The 16,546-nt window shown below is 36.9% G+C and overlaps 1 protein-coding gene across 2 annotated transcripts; it reads right to left on the reverse strand.

Annotated features, from left to right (window-relative positions):
- Nucleotides 1-4,996: 4,996 nt before the first annotated feature.
- Nucleotides 4,997-7,829, reverse strand: LOC145047222 (phosphatidylinositol/phosphatidylcholine transfer protein SFH3-like). Of its 2 annotated transcripts, XM_078995463.1 has the most exons (11): nt 7,596-7,829; nt 7,459-7,487; nt 7,000-7,083; nt 6,836-6,889; nt 6,678-6,755; nt 6,515-6,568; nt 6,297-6,356; nt 6,128-6,223; nt 5,857-5,958; nt 5,629-5,709; nt 4,997-5,560 (listed from the first exon to the last, which is right to left on the reverse strand). In XM_078995463.1, exons 1-11 carry the CDS (start codon nt 7,648-7,650, stop codon nt 5,240-5,242), a joined length of 1,014 nt encoding a protein of 337 aa, XP_078851589.1. In that variant the 5' UTR covers nt 7,651-7,829; the 3' UTR covers nt 4,997-5,239. The 2 variants fall into 2 exon arrangements, with proteins under 2 accessions (XP_078851589.1, XP_078851598.1); XM_078995472.1 differs by lacking the exon at nt 7,459-7,487 and having other exon boundaries at nt 7,596-7,730.
- Nucleotides 7,830-16,546: the final 8,717 nt, after the last annotated feature.

The following is a 16,546-nucleotide window of genomic DNA, read 5'->3' on the forward strand; positions in this document are numbered from 1 at the left end:
CATCACCCATCGGGATCGGTACCAGGTCTATCGGGAACTCAACACCAAAAATCTCTTGTACACACCCCCAGATCACATTAGTAGCAAAAACTGCATGCTCGTCGGCTATAAAAACCCTCATAGGCTGACTCGACGCCTCACGTCGGATACTGATGTGACGACTAAATGCTAAAGACACAAAGGATCGAATCGCACCCGAGTCAAATAACACCAAAGTAGGTACAAAACTCACAAGAAAAGTACCTATACACAACACAATATAAGCACAACACATCTTAAAATAATATAAATGAGGAATACATACCGACCACGACGTCAAGTGCTGAAAGGAGCTCCTCCGTTGTCGGCTAAAAGACTCTCCCACGAACCCTCAGTGTCTCGGCCTTTGCTGGCCGACTCTCAGTAACACGTAAAGCGGCAGGTGCAGATCCCTGTGCAAATCCCTGAACGAGTTAAGGGCATTCGACCTTCCGATGGCTGGTCTGGTTGCAGTAAAAGCAAACTGCAAACCCCTTGGGCAATCCTTCGCCATGTGCCCCCTTTTGCCACATTTGTAGCAAATTCCCACCCGACACGATCTCTCGTGACTCTTACCACACTTGCCACAAGTGTGGCCCTTCTGGCCCCCAACTCTGGTATTAGTGGGCTTAGCCCGCTTCGTCGCTGGTTGCGACTGCACTGGTCTCCGGTCCCTACCCCGAGACTCCTCCTCCTCCCTGGTTTGTAACTCTAGCTCAATACCTCTCTGCCTGGCATTGGTCTGAAGCTTAGACAATGTCCGGTATAATGCGTCTGCCATGAACTCTCGTATATCTCTCCTTATTATGCTTAGTTATCGGCTCACACGTGCCTACTTGGTGGATGCGTGCTCACGGCAGAACAACGCCCCTCGTGAAACATCCTCATAATCTCAGTCACCGAATATGTCTTCTGCCTGAGAGATAGAAACTCTTGTGCCAAATGTTCCCTTTCCACTGGGGGAACATACTCATCTCAGAACAATTGAGTGAACCTCTCCCACGTCACTGCAGCATGGTCTGTAGGAGTAAATATGGTAGTCACAAACTTCCACCAGTCCTACGCCCCCGTGCAAAGCTGGTTCAGCGTAAACCGAACTCTCAAATGATCAGAGCATGAACATGTATAAAAACACCCCTTGATATCAGAGATCCGTCTCATAGAAGCAATCGGATCTTGTGTCCCATCAAACTCTGGTGGCTTCGTGTTGCTGAACTCCCAAAACAACAACGACTCACCTCCCTGTGGCCTGGAAGCGGCGACAGCTGCGGTGTCTGCAGCAGCAGCCGCCTCAGTAACAGCAACATATCGCTCATCAAATGTCTCAGTCAGTGTGATCTTAATAGACCCAAACATCTTAGGTATCGCCTCTCGAATGGTTGCAGCCACCTCCTCATGAATCATCCTGCGAATCTCATCATCACTAGTCCCACTGCTCCCGAGGTTGTGGCATGTACCCACCATGATGTCTCTGAAACACAACACAAAAATATCAGAGACTCGCTCGAGCATACTCACACTCGATCACCCATCCCTACTTGATCCTTAGCATCCTAAGGATTCTTACTTGGGTTGCATACAAATTTGGTGCTTTTAGTAGTATGGGCCCAATACTACCTTCCACACCAACTTGTAGTCACCCCAAGTCCTACTCCTTGAATTCCTAATTTGCAAGTACTCCATCTCTCATGAATAACGGACTACCCTCTTAGTAGACCTCTTATATGCTCATCTAGGTATCTCTCCTAGATTATCCTTCACTCAGAACTCCTTCTAAGTGATTCCTGCTAAATACTCCTACTCAACATATACTCAAAGAAAATAATATATAGCAGCAACTCCTAGGCTAAGGCATCATAAATCAGACAACTCTGTCCCTAACATGAAGTACCTAGCCTATTCTCTAGCATGCATTCCTAACATCACACAAATATCTCATAACACAATTAATTATGGGTATTTTGGGAAATCACCGTTTGGGCTCTGGCTGATTGTACACACTGCTCCAACTCGCTTTTCTCTTAAAATTCTTTGTCATTTTTAGAAAAAATCATTTCTTTTGAATTTTTTTCAAATCCTCAGTTTGACTCCAAACACACCCTAAGGTACATCCGAATCCCTAAAACCAAGGGTTTTATACCAACTTGTAACATCATAATTGTTCAAACAAAATTTTCATTTAAAATCATACTAATCTCATTAGCACAATCACAAAAATCCTTAGTTTATATCAAGTTATCAAAAACACATGTTCAAAAGTTGTTTATAACACAATCCAGGATCCTCCAAAGCAAATCTCCAACTCGTGTATGTACAATCAAGTTGGTGCCTTCCCGTGATCCTGAGAAATATCTGAAATACATAACACATAACACGGTAAGAACGAAGCTTAGTGAGTTCCCCAAAATACCACAAATATCTCATTAGCCTCTCGTGGTTATGCTCAAATAAGACCCTCCGGTCAATGTGTCTCAGTGGGACCCTCCAGTCTTACAACTTGGGTGGACCCTCCTGTCCTAACTCAGTAAGCTCAGAATAATACACATCATAAATCACAAAGTCATAATGCATGATATCAAAATACTCATTATAAACACATAAGATCCTCCAGTCACACACACACAAATTAACACTCTAGGTAAGTATAGTGAGAATACTCACCTCGTAAGCAAGCAAGTAAATAATCTCGTAAACGAATCTCGAACTAGCCTCCGCCTAACACATAAGATATTTATCTCTAACTAACATTTAAATCACGACTCTAAGTAAACTAAGTTATTCTCAAACTATTGGAATGGGTAAAAGACCATTTTACCCCTCCATGGTCCCCACAATCCCTACCTTGACCAAACTCTAACGTCAACAAAAGTCAACACTCGAGTCAACAGTCCATGTTGACTTGACTCGCCGAGTCCCCATTATTCTTTCAGAAATGACGCGAAAACCCAACTTAACTCGTCGAGTTGTCTCATCAACCAGTTGATTTACCCATGTCCAGAATCATCGGGGAAAACCTTAGCCGACTCGTCGAGTTAGCTCGTTGACTCGGCGAGTCCATTCAGTCCATGTGCTCCTTCAGACGTTTTAAGGCAAATCCATGACCCTAAACTCTAGATCTAGCTCCCTAAGGCTCGAATGTCACGTAAAGCTGCGAGCTTTACGTCCATGCATGGCATATTAAGCTCATAATGCCAATACAATCTCCAACAAGGGTTACATGCACACAAGTCTTGCCACTAGCTCAATAAAGTCTGGTTCCTTGGGCTCACTAGACCATCTACAATCTAAAACTGAGGTTTCAACCTCAATATATGCTCAAGGGACTCAATAACACAAGAAGGATGGGGAAAAGCCCTAGAACTCCCCAAACTAAGATCTCACAAGAAAAAGATCAAGATAGCATTTTTTTCTCAAACAGAAGCTATCCACTGAGAACCTCTAGATCCAAATGCCCTTCCTTGCTCCAAGCCTTGATGCTTTCCTCTTCCTCTCTCAAGGTGCACCAAAATGCTCAAGATAGCCTCTCCTTCTCACACAACAAGCTAAAACTCGATTAGGGTTCTTCACAGTGCTCAAGGGTGATGAGGGAGGCGAAAATGAGGGCTTAAGGCCCTTTAAATAGGACTCAACCCCGGAAAATTAGGGTTTCCCTCACACAACGCCAACTCGGTGAGTCGGCTCTTTGACTCGTTGAGTTGGTTATTAAACCCACATGCCAATTCGACTCTACTCGGCGAGTTCGGGCACCCACTCGTCCAGTCGCTCAGTTAACTTGAAGATAAATATGTATAAATATTATACCTAAGAGTCAGGATTTTACAGAACGTAGATAACCAATTTTTTTGTTTCAGGTTTTCGGTTTTGGATTGATAAGATCGACTCGTTTTTGTGGGTTTTTTTTTTCGCACACCAACCTCCAACCCTGTTGACAAAGAACTTGTCAACAACGGTGATTCATCCAAATTAAACCTAGAGAATGGTTATTGAACAAAAATCAACCTGGAACAACGATGGAAAACAATGCTTGAGCCAAAATTGATTTTCCAAAGTTTGCACTTGGCCCCTTAAGGTTTTTTTTTTTTTTTTTTTGTAAATAAGGAGATCAACAGTGGTGTAGATTGAATGTCATCCATCTTCGGTATAGAGAGAGAGAGAGAGAGAGAGAGAGAGAGAGAGAGAGAGAGACCACCACCACCACCACCGTTATCTTCATCACGTTATTGATCTATTTTTTGCAATGGATAATAATAATATGATGTTTTAAAACCTTAACAGATGTCAAATGGGTCAAGTTTACGGTTTGAAACCTCACTCGGAACCAGATCATCGGTGAGATATACTGTTTTCCGGTCGACTAAGGCTTGCTTGTTATGAGCTCCACTAGAAGAATGTCCAACCAGGAGAAGTGGAGATGAGGATGAAGGCGACCAAGATGACAATGGTTGTGGGCAATTTAAAGAAGAATTTTATTAGGAGTGGGCAGGGTTTGGGGGAGGATTGGTGGGTAGTTTGTCTTACACGTGGGATCGATGTGGCACAACATATGCAATGTCATCTAATGTTTGACTGAATTCACATGCTAACCGGGAACAATAGTTCGCATTCCGCTCAAAAACAGGTTATTTTTTAGTTTATACCTTTAGAATATGAACAAAATTTAGTTCAAGGAAGAGAAATTTGTTGGGCTATAATGAGGATAAACCAAATTTCAAAAAATAGAGAACATATTTATAGAACACTTAGGAAAAGCTTATGATTGGTGAAAGAAAATGGTGGATAGATGACCTAAGTTTCAGCATAAGCATCTTATAAAAATAACATTACTACGTAAATAAATAATTTTTACCCAAAGGTTAAAATATAACACACGACTACAGCATCTTTGCATGTTTTTTGTTATAGTAATAAAAATCGTTACATAAACTAACCACTAGCCCAAAGGTGAAAAGTACCATTTAGGTGATTGTTACAAGATATATAAAGATCCAAGCAAACATAAACTAGAACTTAAAATGCCCCATATAATAATATACATACATGAAAACAAACTTTTGAGCAATACAAGCAGAAGCAATAGGATGATGAGATATTTAATATATATCCATTGCTAAAGCATCTCTATTGCAAATACCTCTACCTAGAGAAGAGATGCATAAATAATATACTTTCAGGCTGAAGCTGCTAAGGACTAAACCACACGAAACACAAACATGGAGGGACCTTAATCGCCAATCTTGAAATTCTGAAAGGACCCAGAGAGACTCTTATGGTTTCGAAGCTTCTTCAATTCGGATTCAAGTGTTTTGTGTATCTCTTCATTTTCAGGGTCTCCTCCCAAAGGCACTTCCACATGCACTGATCCTTGTTTTGCAGGTTCTTTTGGCTCATTCACACCTGACAGCTGTTTCATGTAGCTGTAAAGCTCTTGATGAAAAGGATGATCCAATGAGTAGCAGTCAGATATGGTGTCTGACCCTGACCCTGAACTTGACCCTGACCCTGACCTTCTGCAGAAATGGGGCAGCGATGGATAGTCCATTATCTGCACAACCAAAACGTTATATGTTCATTTTCCAAAAATGCCCTTATGCTAAAAACTATTTTATTTACCTTCAAAAGCTCCTCGCGACCATTGCCTTGCAACACTTGAACTTTTAACTTTGTTCGTTCTTGCAAAAGTGGTTTCACAACCTGCATAACATTTATGTGTTCACAATTACAACATGATTTGCTTAAAAAAGTAGAATGTTGTTGCAATAAGAAAAGAAAAAAAAATGAAATCAAATTTTAATATTTCTTGCATTTGTCCAATGATAGTTAATTAGTAATAGAATATACCTTCCAACAAGCGGAGAATACATATGGAACATTTACTATATAATATGTAATTGTCTTCTCTGGGTAGTTAAGATCATCAACAGTTGAGATTGTTGTCAGTAGCTGCAGTAGCAAAAGATTAATATGTCTGATTCATATTTCTTGCATTTAATATATATATATATATATATATATATATATATATATATATATATATATATATATATATATATATATATATATGTGCTTAAACTAATAAGTAGATATACTATATACATATATACTAATATACCTTTATCTGGTTCAATGCAGATAGTTTTAGGCCACTCATATCTAAAACCTTGACACATTTGCCAATATATTTTCCATTCTTTTTTGTTGCAGTTGGCTACAGTGATTAAAAATTAGCATCTTAATCGTAAAGTAAACACTCATAAAATAAAACCATTTTCCATTCTCACCAAAATCACACGATCGCGATATTCATTGATTTGAATATGTGATTGCACGTAATAATGGATCTGCAAGAGAATTTTCAAAAAAGATTTCATTAGATTTAATGAAAATGGTTTTTGTTTGAATAAACAGGTAGAGTTTACTAAAAAGAATGATGTAATAGGAAGAAATAAATGAATATAAGTAAAGTATGTTGCTATTTTCTTGCATTCATAAGTCTTACAGATGCTTTGTCAAATGTGCTGAGACCTGCCCCAATAGCAAACACTGGAAGCCCCTGTTGTAGAAGTAGAAAAAAAAAAAATGAGAAGAATAAAAGTATGTTGATATTTGAATGTGTTTCTATTTTAGACAACAAAACAATAATATCAACAAATGTAACTAACATCTCTCGTGTAACCAGACACTCCTATCAGCTGTGAATCACGCACTCCTCTGTAGAAATTAGTTGGAATAATCGGTTTCTGCACAATAAATTTTGCATTAGAAGGGCATTCACGTCTTTTTCTTAGTCCAATGTAGTACAAGACAAACGGGGCCTTACAGCTAAAATCTCATCTATCCCATTTTGCAGCCTCCAGTTTAAGCTATCTACCAACTGTAATTTTACACAAAGAGAATAAATCATCAAAAAAAAGACAGATCTAGTTGTATGTATGTATATCACGGGATTATTTTAAATATAAGGGTCATGGATTTGGATTGAACCATTTTGTGGGCTTTTGTAACATTCCCCTCTCTTGCTTTGAGAAATCGCTCCAAGGTTTCAACTATATATCCTTGATGAACGTTCTGAAATGAAGAATTACATACATGAGAAAAAAGTTTGAGTCTTTAAAACACGCAATTTCAAAACCAGTTTAATGATTTCCATTGTTATGTGATACTAATTATATCGTCATCATTTCAAACCCCAACTCGGAAATGCTACCAATGAGATGTGTACAACAAACACGAAAGATCTTGAATTTTGAACGTTGCATTTGCACATTCTGCGAGGCAGTGAGAGGCTTGAAAAAAAAAAAAAAAAGATGAAAGGAAAAAATGAAAAGCAACTTTAACAACATGAATTTGCGTCTCTAACAGATACAATAATGAGAAATCGAAACTAGGATTCGATAATAGGTACAGATCTAAAAGGGTAGTAAAGGAGAAAGTCTGCAAAACCTTGAATGTTCTTTTTAGAGGCTCGTCAACTGCCCAAAATTCCCCCAAAAATTCAAAATTAGTAAATCGTCGTTAAGCTTAAATAACAAACAAGAGCAGTAGAAATTTGTAAGTAAAAATAAAATTGAGGAACAAACCTTGGTCCATTAACGCCTTGAACTGATTAATTGCTTCTTGAGAAGCAAGACCCATTTTAGTTCGGATTGTACTAGAGGATAAAATCAGATTGTTTTACGAACAAAGAACACAAATTTTTACTCCAAAGACTAAAACAAGCTTTTGTGATCGTTGATGTGAAGTCCACAGCTTTTTACGACTCTCTCTTTCTCTTTCTCTCTCTTCTGCTAAAGTTATGACGAACTTTCTCGGGAGGGAGCTCCTCTCTCTCTTTCTCGACATGTCACGTTTTAAATTGACCAGTTGTTAGAGAGTCATTGCTCCCATAAAAATAAAATTAAAATAAATAAAAGAAAGAGATAAAGTTTGTTTATAAAAGTATGAGGGACACCGATTTTTATCGTTTTCATTGTTATTATATATTTGGACGAAATAAAAAAAAAAAAAAAATGATAGGTTTGAGATCTTGACTTTTCTCATGATATCATCTTACCAAGTCGTCTTTCAAGGAAAATAATTGTCCCCTTTTATTCTACAAACAACTACATCTTATAGTAAGATCTCAAATCATTAAGTTAGTACAATTTTACATCAATTTAATATAAACTTATTTCTTTCTAAGGTACCAAACAATAATCCTTACGTGCAAGTGTTTGCAACTATTACATTATATGGTATCATAAAATAGAGAAATTAAATATCTTTTTACTTTTTTTTTTTTATTATTTTAGATGGTGACAAGTGTTATTAAATTTAATTTAAATTTGATTTAGATGTTAAATTTGTACACTTATCATCTTAAATTTAATTTAATTTTGATTGAGATGTTAAATTTATACACTTATCATCATCTTAAACATGTAGAAAGTAAAATAGGAACAAAAAGTAAGAAGATATTTAATTTTTTCATAAAATATAACGATGTATTCTTCTTCGTCCTATTTACGCTTGTGGTATCCAAGCCTACATATGTAGCTATGTGCCTTCTATGTAGCTAATCATCTTGGATTCGGTTGTCCAAATTGTGGAATTGATCCGTGTCTGTAACACCCGCTGTAACGTCTCAAAATTCAAGACAAAAATTTCATTTTTAATTCTCAAAATATTACTCATAAAGTCAAGTCATCACATAAATTGTAAGTTATTATCAAAACAATATCAGAGTATCCCAAAATCCTCAAATCTCCATAAGCCGATGGATGTGTAAAATTGTGCCTTCGCCTTCCCGGAATCTACAAAAGTACCTGAAACACATTTAACTCAACACGGTAAACATGAAGTTTAGCAAGTTTCCCAAAATACCACAAACAAATAACTAGCCTCTCATGGCTATATCTCGATAAGGACCTTCTGGTCATGTGTCTCAGTGAAGACCCCCCAGTCTCATGGCTCGGGTTGGACCCTCCAGTCTTGTATCTCAGTGAAGACCCCCCGATTTCATGGCTCGGTCTTGATCCTCTGATCCTACTAAATAAGGCACAAAATAATATACAACATAAATCACAAAGACAGAATGTATAATATATCACATAACTCAGTATAAGCACATAAGACCCTCTGGTCAGTAACTCAGATAAGTCCCTCCGGTCGCTTAGTAATTACCACTCAAGTAAGTATAGTGAGAAGACTCACCTCACAAGGTAAAGCAAGTAAATCCCGTACTCGAACTGTTAGTCTAGACTCCGCCTAACATATATCACATATATCTCTAATTAAAATCAGATATCAACATCCTCAAAATGTTGGCTAAGTCTCTCTAATAACCTCAGAAAAAGGGAAAAGACTATTTTACCCCTCTATGGCCTCCAAAGTCCACAACTAGACCAAAACCCTAAAGTCAATGAAAGTCAATAGTTAACTCGTCGAGTGTAGCTCATAGACTCGTCGAGTTCCTTCGGAACTCAGTAAATCGCGAAAACTCGAGTCAACTCGCCGAGTTATTGGCCAACTCGTCGAGTCCATGCAATGTCCAGAAGATCTGGGAAAAACCCTAACCACTCGTCGAGTTGTCCCACCAACTCCTCGAGTTCATTTCGAATCCAAAAATGGGAAAATCCGACTCAACTCGTCGAGTTGAATGTCCAACTCGTCAAGTTCTTCATCCATTACACATTAAGCTCATTGCAGTCGATTTCATTGCTCCAAACTTCAAATCCAATCTCCTAAGTTGAAGTTAAAACGTAAAGTTGCTAACTTTACGTGCATACAAGGCCTCACAAGGCTAAAACACCAAAAACTAAGCTCAAGAAGTGGTTTAGGGTATGGAGAAGTGTCACACCCCGAAAACCAAGGCGGAAACCTTTCCAGGGCGGACTCCACGTTGTGTATCAAATCCAATGCACATAGTAAGCAAAGTAAACAACCATTACATTACATATGAAAATTTATATTTGTTCAAAAGTAAAGTTGTACAAGTGTGATACATATGTATATATATGAACAAAAGCAAGACGTGTCTTCTACGTACTCCGTCTTCGCCCAAAAGGATCATTGGGTACCTGTCTAATGCGGACCTGAGAATACAAGTAGTTTGAAAATCAGCATAAAGCTGGTGAGTTCATAAGCAGTTTTGTTTTCTGAAAATGTACGAGTTTCCTTTTGGTTTTTGAAAATGTTATGACCCAAGAAAATCCCATATTTTCTTAAAAGTAATGTTTGGTTAACTGTTATGTTGCACGGTATTGGTTATGTTCAATTGTTATCCTAGGAAAATCCCATATTTTCCTAATGTGAAAGATGTATACTGAAAACCCGGTTATCCTTGTTGGATAAGGTGTCTAAGTCCATAACTTATTTGGTATATACTTGACCCGACCTGGCATGGTCTATTTGGGTTGCATCTCATCCAAACTATTTATGGATAATTTTATGAGAGTTATACACATATGTTTATTAATATATTATAAGTTATAATATATTAATATGAGATTATGTTATTTAATTAGTTTTAGTCTTAAATTAATTATGAATTAATTTAGAGATTAAAAGGAAGACTAATTAGATTATGGGCTATTGGTTTTATATAGTGTGGGCTAATGCTCTTTTGTTAATGGGCTAGGCTTATATGGAAGTCCATGGATGATCCATGGAGCTTTTAGCCCATGGATCCTTGGAAAGGAAAGGTCATGGGTTATTAGGGTTTCACCCTAACCATGCACACTATATAAGCATGCTTATGGAGCATGAAATGGTGCCTAAGTGTAACTAGTGAACTAGTGTGTGTGAGCTTGTGTGTGGCCGAAATATACAAGTGTATACACTCTCTCAAAGTTTTCCAAGAGTTTGTGGTGTTTTGTGATTCCATTTGAGGCATTCACACTATTGGTGCTTGGCCCTCAAACTCCTCAAGAACCAAACTCATCAAAAAGGTATGTAATCTCTTCTAACTCTTTATGTTGAAATGTTCCCCAGGCCATGTTAGATAGGTTATAAACCTTGGAAATATTATTATTTTGCATGTATTTAGACAAACATAGATCCAAGGTTTATTAGGGTTGCATGCACACTTAGGAAGTGTTAGATTGCTCAAAACCCAACAGTGGTATCAAAGCCTAGGCTTGCTTGTTTGAATACTTGATGCAAATTGCTGAAAATCGAAGATTTTATGCTGTCTGCACAGCTGACTCGCCGAGTCCATGAAGGGACTCGATGAGTCCAAGGCAAAACTCATCCAACTCAGCGAGTTGGTTCATGCACTCGACGAGTTGGACCCCCAGATAACATATCTTCAAGTTTTGGTGCTGGAATTGGTCTAGAATCATTACCTTAAACTGTTTTGGACTCATAAAACCTATTTTTGATGTGGTAATGATGATGGTGGACCAATTTCAAAGTTATACTCAAAATTTCAATTTTATATGTGTTCATATGATTCTTGAAATTGTTGATGTGGATGTTCATGTTCATATGAGTTTTGTTAGATCATAGGAATTATTTGCAAATTGTTTGTTAGTTAATTCTTGATCTTAATGTGTTTTAATGGAATTCTTAATTTATCCTCAGGTTATGGAATTCCAAGAGGTTTTCTTTTAAATGTTTTTTTTAAGAAGTTGTAGGTTACATTTTCTTGAAGAGTTTTTCCCATAAATGTTTTTATGGACTTCATAACTTGTCCTCAAGTTATGGATTTCCATGAGACTCTTCATTAAAAGTATTAAACACTTAATTAAAAGTCATAAGTTATGAATATCCAAAAGTTTTGAAGAGTTACAAAACTTGCCCTCAAGTTTTGGAATTTGGAAAAGTTTCACACACTTTAATAAACTTTAATTCCAACACTTAGAATTTTAAAAGTTAAAATTCAACACTTATACTATTTATAACATTAATGGTTAATTATATATATGTATATATATATATATATATATATATATATATATATATATATATATATATGTATAAGAACAAGTTGTTTTACCGTTAGTAGGCCTCATTCACGAAACCGGTCTATAAGGTGGGTATAAGGTTGTTGCCTATAAAATGACGACTTAATGAGTGTCCACTCTCACCCACCGCTTGCTTGATCAGTGGAGGGTCGTTAGCCGAACGGGTAGGACAATGACTTTAAATTCTCATTAAAAGTATAATGATTATTATAAAGTAACTAAATATATATTATTTAATTCCCAATCTTAGTTACTTTAGGAAAAATGTGAATTTGGTGCTAGCCCATGGAATTCACACTTTGTACCTTACCAAGTCGTTGGTGGAGCGTGTGTGGTTAACCGGCACACTAACTTGGACTAGTAAGGACCATGAAGGGTGACTTAATGTTTGTCATAGATCAATGGAGCGTGTGTGATTAACCGGCATATTGATTAGGTGATAATATTAAGGGTACCAAGTGAATTGGTATGGTTATTCACACCTTGTTTTGTGATCCTCGGCATCCCAGCCACAAAATTTGAGAGGGCACACTCGAGATTGAAACATGCCATTGAAAAGTTCAATGAATCTCAAAAGATCTATGAATTTCAAATCCAATTAAAACCTAATAAATTATTTCGTTTTTTATGGTGGAAATTGCTGAATCGTCATTCGCCTACCTTCAAATATTTTATAGCTTGGATTACGGCATCCCTCTTCCAAATTATAAAATATTGTGTTGGGTCCTAGCCTTAATATTTCATATTGGGTGTTATATTAAGGACTTTGAATCAACTAACTTGATTTTCTCCCATTATAGATGTCTGGTTCAGACAACTATGATCTTCCCAAATCTCTTGAAGATGGTGTCCCTCAACATCATGCTTCACTTCCTCCACCTCCTCCAATTATTCTCCCTCACCCACAAGTTCTTGAAAAGTTTAAAGTCACTCAATCCCTATTGGCAAGCATAGTCTATGTGTTCTCACATCTTGGAGATAAAGTCACATATTGACAAGCCGGGAGAGTTGGGTGTCAAAGTCTCGTGAAAGTTGGATGTTCAATCACTTTCTTAGTAACATAGTGAGTCTCTTTGGGACTACTATGAGACAGACTATGACATGACCCTTAATGATGTTATCTATTTGCTTGGTTTTGTGGAATCAGCAATGATTTGGAACACCAGTGAAGCAAATTTGATTAAAAGAACAACTTCCCAAGTCTTTAATGGACATTGACAATGGTAGCATTGGATATCTAGAAAAGGATTTCTCTTCTCAATGGAAAGGGATCGGCAAATATGAACATCCAAGGTATTATCCTAATCTAGCATACAAAACTATCAATATAACAAGATAGAATACATACCTCTTTGATGTAGAATGTCTTCATGAAGCTTGAGTGCCTAGTGCCCCAAGTGTGACACCTCAAATGGTTCACACAACACCAAATACACTTGGAATAACTTGAAAGGATTCTACACTTCATAAAATCGGCTAGCCCTCTCTAGAATAATCTAGTGGCCGATTTTGGGAAGAATAATATCTTTATATAGTGTTACAATTAGGGTAAACCCTAATTGTCACGACTTTCCATTTCCTTGGATCCATGGGTTCAAATACACCATGGAGCATCCATGGAGCATCATATGGGTTTTGGCCCAACTAGATAATCCATGGAGCATTAGTCCACTATATAAGTATGGATGATTTACACAATCAACCCATATATTTAATTAGTCTTCTTTTGATCACTTAATTAATCCTAGATTAATTCTTGATCAATACTAATTAAATAATCTTATTATTCTTATTATTAATATACTAGAACTTATAATATATTAATAACCATAAGTGTCTTATTTCTCTCATTATAGTCTATCCAAGTGCATGATGCCATGCAACCCAAATGGACCATGCCGGGTCGGGTCAAGTCTTACCAATTATAGTTATGGACTTAGACATTAATCCAACAGTCTCCCACTTGGATAAGTCTAAAACTATTATTGCGTATGACTTCAGGAACCAACTGGCAATCGTAGCTCTCAAAAGCTTTTGTCGAACTCTGACCTTGTAGATGAACTCTGATCTTGTCAATGACTTGTCCATTAGATAAGGGATCATATATTCCTCCATTCTAGATATCATATAGACTGAGACATGGATTATAATCATTCTCTCTGTCCATTTGTTGTTTCCCGATTTTCGATTTATGACGACTGACTAATTGAACAAATCAAATCAGTCCTGGCCCGGCCGAGCACTTCCATTTGTCATCATCAAATCATCGAGGGGCCCACAGATATCGCTTTTATCCCGAAGGTAAAAGGAATGGATAAACTTCAACTCATATGGCTTGTTCTACTACTTGTTGAATCATACACAAAGACACGTTTTATAACATCGAGTTACCAATGCGTTTCGTGTAATCAATGTACTATCAACTCATAGTAACAACTCATATCTCTAGGTTTGAAGAATATAAGATATTATCGTCTCATGATCACTCGTGATAAAACCCATGAAGTGATTCCAATGAGCGCGGGTTGAATCCAATACTCAGAACTTATGAGCACTCATGAGTGTTGTAGCCCTTTGTCCAACATCTTAGACCTCTACAAGCCAACCCATGACAGTCTTAATTCATATCTACTTCCAACATATGACCGACTGTGGATGGTTTGAATAACTTAGTCATTCCGGAAGAATAACCTAGTTTATTCGGGAAGTCAAAACATGCAAAGTGAAACACAATAATAATTGAATCCAATATGGTATCAAAACCTATGAACATAAATAAAACACCTTTTATTTATCACCATATGATTCCACATTATTCATTGTATACTGTTTCAGCTATCAACTTTATTCTTGAATTTAAAACAATAGTTGTCCCATGCTCTAAGCATGTACACTATGTTTTCTAAACACTAGTCATGCCATACACCAAGTATGCATACTATGTTTGTCTATGATCTTTACTTTGTGAACTAGATCAATTGAACATAACTTCAATGATTCTTTTTTCACAATCCTTACTGCAAATGCAAGAATTCCAAATTCATGTCATTTACTGAAATCTGTTAGATTCTAAACTTATATGCATTGATCCTTTTGTAACGATTATGCACAAATTCACAAAGACTTGGCAACAATCATTACAGAGCATTCCAAAGGAGATCAACTCCTTGGAACCATCCTTCTTGCATTAAGTTTCCTTAATCTTACACAAATTGAAAATTCTAACTTTGAAACATTTCCAGATTCCATTTCGACTATCACTTCTGAACAAGAGTTGCCTCCTTACAGATTATGTCAATATGGTCCTTCCAGAATTATTACTATACTTCCAACTATCCTTGAGCAACCAATCTTTGGTAAACCTTAGATTTTCCTCGACAATTGTTTAATCCTTTTTGTCATATCCAGTTCTAAACCTTTTCCCTTCTTAATGCCCCAGGCATTTGGAATTTTTTAGAAAGGATGAATATAGCACATGTAATCGATCCTATATCCGAAGCATATGGGACACGATTCATGATGTCTCACATAAAGACTAAACCAGTCTTTTGCTATAACATTTCCATTTCTATTTGCCAAGTTCTCATAATTCAGATTATGAAAAGGGATGCCGTAATCATAATCGAATTTAAGAACGCAAATAATGGACCCATATACAGAATTTCCTTATGTTGAGCCATTCCAACATGAAATTCATATATATCCTTGACTAAATGATTAAAACCTCACGATCTAAGCTTATAGATTTGAGATGAAGTATAATTTCCTCTCCCTTAATTATAGCAAAACAACTTTTTCCCAATTGAAACCTTTTGTTTTCTATAATTAACATTGCTAGCTTGCAATACTTATCGTAATTATCATGCTCCCACTAACATGATGATTATTAGCATAACACTTATGCTCCCACTAGCTTTGACATGTACTCAGAAAGCTCGACTTCTAGAAATCAATACTTTATTGACTTTCTGACCAAAGTTCAGATTTCTGATACTAGATTGTTTTGATAAGACTTTATCAAAAAACATACACCTTCCCTTAGATAGCACATGGGTGTGTCAAAACAATTTTAAGAACTATGAAAAGCGATGCCGTAATCATAGTCTTGATCGTTTTGACCTTTGCCATTTCTCACAAGTCCAAGTTAGTGTGCCGGTAAACCACACACGCTCCACTAACGACTTTGAGAATGCAAATATCCCAATTGCTATCTAGCTAAAATCTACTTAGTGGAAGTGTTTCCTTACCATCATTTTCATGAATCGGAGAGAAACCTTATGACACTTAGATTTATTGGTGTATGAGTTCCTACCCATATGAATTTGTCAAAACCATTATCACAAGACAAGGATAATGACAAATCCAAAACCATATGGATTGAACTCAATCTTAATTTCTTGCCACCTGGCAGCTCAAGGGCCTACCATTACTTCCAAGTTGTTGTGCAACACATTGAGAACTCTAAGAACTCATATGCAAAGCCAACTTTAACTAGAATGGGCACAGAATATGTCAACACGATAGGTTATAAACCTCAAGTCGTGTGCTAATGAAGAACTTCAGGTTTTATTCTTGATTAGTTCTTG

This window comes from Lactuca saligna, chromosome 1 (genome assembly GCF_052625555.1).
Source record: "Lactuca saligna cultivar CGN05327 chromosome 1, ASM5262555v1, whole genome shotgun sequence".
NCBI lineage: Eukaryota > Viridiplantae > Streptophyta > Magnoliopsida > Asterales > Asteraceae > Lactuca > Lactuca saligna.

Excerpts from the sequence above, each read along its gene's own strand:
- LOC145047222 (XM_078995463.1), bottom strand. The coding sequence starts at position 7,650 with ATGGGTCTTGCTTCTCAAGAAGCAATTAATCAGTTCAAGGCGTTAATG. Across the intron at positions 7,084-7,458 it reads CTCTAAAAAGAACATTCAAG|AACGTTCATCAAGGATATAT; the intron begins GTTTTGCAGACT and ends TCTTCATTTCAG. Across the intron at positions 6,569-6,677 it reads TGTCTGGTTACACGAGAGAT|GGGCTTCCAGTGTTTGCTAT; the intron begins GTTAGTTACATT and ends CTTCTACAACAG.